The sequence below is a fragment of the Hippocampus comes genome, unplaced genomic scaffold (assembly GCF_001891065.2).
Source record: "Hippocampus comes isolate QL1 unplaced genomic scaffold, H_comes_QL1_v1.1 scaffold366, whole genome shotgun sequence".
NCBI lineage: Eukaryota > Metazoa > Chordata > Actinopteri > Syngnathiformes > Syngnathidae > Hippocampus > Hippocampus comes.
The window spans coordinates 240,872-243,931 of NW_017805541.1; the positions used below are offsets into that span (position 1 = coordinate 240,872).

Genomic DNA, 3,060 nt, shown 5'->3' on the forward strand with positions numbered 1-3,060 from the left:
AAAAGCTCTGCTGCCCAAGCGGCCCACCAAGAGGAAATCCAGCACGAAAGCAGAAGCCCAAAAGCAAACCAGGCAGCCTGTCAAGAACGTCATCCAGAAAGCCGCCACCCTCCCGGCCTGTCCCTGCTGTCCGCCCGCCTTGCAACAGACTGACACCACCCGAAGTAAGTTCAGGTCACAAAGCTTTGCGGTAGGGCTGAACAATTTTTTTTAAAAAAATCTATAAGTGTCATTTCCCCCCCCCCCCTTAATATTCTGAATGTGGTTTAGTTATTTTTTTCATAGTCCTCCCCATCTGCATTTTAACAAAAACAATCAGTAATTGTAATGCGGAAGAAAGTAACAGCGCTCCCGGTAGGGCTGAACAATTTTTTTTAAAAAAATCTATAAGTGTCATTTCCCCCCCCCCCCTTAATATTCTGAATGTGGTTTAGTTATTTTTTTCATAGTCCTCCCCATCTGCATTTTAACAAAAACAATCAGTAATTGTAATGCGGAAGAAAGTAACAGCGCTCCCATCAGTGTTAGAAAGTAACGTGTGAGCCTTATATAGCAATTTTTACAGTCACGCGTGTGTTACTTTTGTCACTTTACCACCGGTAATATGACTTGACTATGTTTATTATGCAAAGTCAGTGACTGAGGAGCACTTAATGATTAAACTAATTGCCACTTGTGAAGAGTTAGTGCCAATTACAACCTCTTGAGGAGATCACCGAGTGACATTTGACAATAGTTGAAAATGGATAACATATTTTGCAATCACGGGTTTGGATCGCAGCACATTCAAGAAGCTTAAAGAAAAAGACCCAAAAGGCTGAGCAACTGTATGAGGTCCCCAAATTTAACTCATTCACTCCCAAAGACGTTTTTAAACGTCTTTTCACACTTGGTCCAGAATTGGCTGGTACTGAATGAGTTAATGATAGATGTTGGATAGCCATTCGCCTAATCATCTGAATGCTTCAAAAAAATGAAATTGTCTGCTCCAGTGTAAGCAAAGCCAAACGTGATTTTTGTGTTGGCAGCGTTATTTGTGCAGAAGTATCAGCAGTTGGAGAAGCTCGGCGAAGGAGGCTTCGGATCGGTGTTCGCCGGCTACCGGAAAAGTGACTATTTCCCAGTAAGCGTTATACATCCCGTCTCATGCAAACCCAAATCGTCATTTTCCGTACTAACTATATGACTGTCTTGTAGGTGGCCATCAAATACATCCCCATAGAAAAAGTGGAGAGCGTTTTTTTGGTGGGTGTGTCTAAAGTAAAAGGCAACATTTTATTTCATGAAACCCTGACAGTGGATAATGTTTTCTTACACCGTAGTATATCAACGGAAAAGTCCAGAAGGTTCCCTTAGAAGCGTGGCTCATGCTGCAAGCGTCCTCGTTAAAGAACGCTGACGGCTCCTCCGCAGTCGTCCTGTTGTTGGACACGTATGACCTGGAGAAAGAGTTGGTTCTGGTCATGGAGAGGCCGGTACCTTCCGTGGACCTCTTCACATTCAGAACCAAATACAAGCTCGGTCCGTTAGAGGAATATGAAGCGAAGGTAAAGAAACTCAATTCTTGATAGTGTAGTGGTTCAGGTAACTTTACATTTGTAAAGCTGGTGTTGGAGCAGTTCACATTTTAACTCTTAATTTCTTTATTTTGTACCCACTTATTTTGAATGGAGTGATAAAACTGACCTTTATTTAATATTGTAGTGGTTCATATAGGCGACCCCTGTGCCGCTGGTGTGGTATAAATAAATTCCCATAGTTGACATCCCGACTGCTTCAGTTTAAACACATTTGTATATTTTGGGGGTTAACACCTTAATAAAACTGGGACCCTCACTGTATCTTAAGCGGTGCCTTCCCTCGATCTGACTTTTGTGCAGCTGTCACTAATTCAAACTACAACACTCGATAGTGTAGTGGTTTAAATAGCCGCTTTTCAAGCAGCCAGAGTGGCATCAATGTCTCATGTGAAATCCTTGTTTCTTCAATTTGAAGACATTTTTTTTGTTTATTTAAAGATTTTATCAAAATGGGATTCTTGCTATAAGATAGTAGTTCATATAGCTGCGTATCAAACAGCTGGTGTGTAATCTATTCAAATGGTTTCATTTGAATCTCAAAATAGGCCAAACTGGTACCTCCTTCAGTTTGGACACTTTTTTTTTGGGATGCGTGGCTAAAATTGACCCGCCACACTCTTTCATCCACAAGGCTACTGGGGAACATGGTCACAAAAAAAGTCTCTTTTTGTTTTTGTGTTTGTCAGAACATCATGAAGCAGCTGGTGGACGCAGCCATCAAAATGCACGCCGTCAACGTCTTCCATCGGGACCTGAAGCAGAAGAACATCCTGTTGGAGGCCACCTTCAGTCTCCCCCGAGTGCGCCTCATAGACTTCGGCTGCAGCTGCTTTGTCAATGAAGAACCATATCGAGAATATGCCGGTAAAAACACGGGACACTTACATATTTACAGAACGAGTCCGTAGTGCGGGGACGCCAATATTAAACCAGTTTACCATTTACGAGTGTCTACCTTGATCATTTTCTGAAGAGATCAGGGAGGAAAATTCGACACATAACCGGACATAAATGTTAATCCGATAATCATGCCTTTATTTGATTGCAAGGGAGTAAAAATGCTCAAACTTAGCTTGCTTGTCAGGACAATTTATTCAGGCGGGTGTAAAAAATGCCTCATACACCACACCACAGAATAATCACCCTGGAAAATCTTGAGGAGGATATAGCCCAAAATATTTGTTGTGTTTACTTGTCTTCCAGGAACCTTACGCTACGCCCCTCCAGAATACGTCTTCAAGCGGCCGTATAAGGCTGGGCCGGCCACCGTTTGGCAACTGGGTGCGCTGCTCTTCGAATTGCTGGACGGAACCGAACATTTTGACACACTTATGTTCCTTTTTAAGGGCCTCACGTTGAACCGGGTACTGTCTCAAGGTAAAAGCTATTTCTGCAGCTCTTAATAGACCTTTTAATGTTTCATTGTAAATTGTTTCAAACGGGGGACAGAACATTTTAGATTTGAACAGGTAAGTTGATT

General features: G+C 42.3%; 1 protein-coding gene across 1 annotated transcript in view; it reads left to right on the forward strand.

The window, feature by feature from the left end:
• LOC109521423 (serine/threonine-protein kinase pim-2-like) overlaps positions 1–3,023 on the forward strand; it is a 5,383-nt gene extending 2,360 nt beyond the window's left edge. Inside the window, exons 2-7 of the mRNA XM_019879245.1 lie at positions 6–164; positions 1,029–1,123; positions 1,198–1,245; positions 1,323–1,547; positions 2,267–2,444; positions 2,784–3,023. Of these exons, the coding sequence (XP_019734804.1) occupies positions 6–164; positions 1,029–1,123; positions 1,198–1,245; positions 1,323–1,547; positions 2,267–2,444; positions 2,784–2,983 (905 nt within the window). The 3' untranslated portion in view covers positions 2,984–3,023. The remainder of the gene's footprint in view (positions 1–5; positions 165–1,028; positions 1,124–1,197; positions 1,246–1,322; positions 1,548–2,266; positions 2,445–2,783) is intronic.
• Positions 3,024–3,060: the final 37 nt, after the last annotated feature.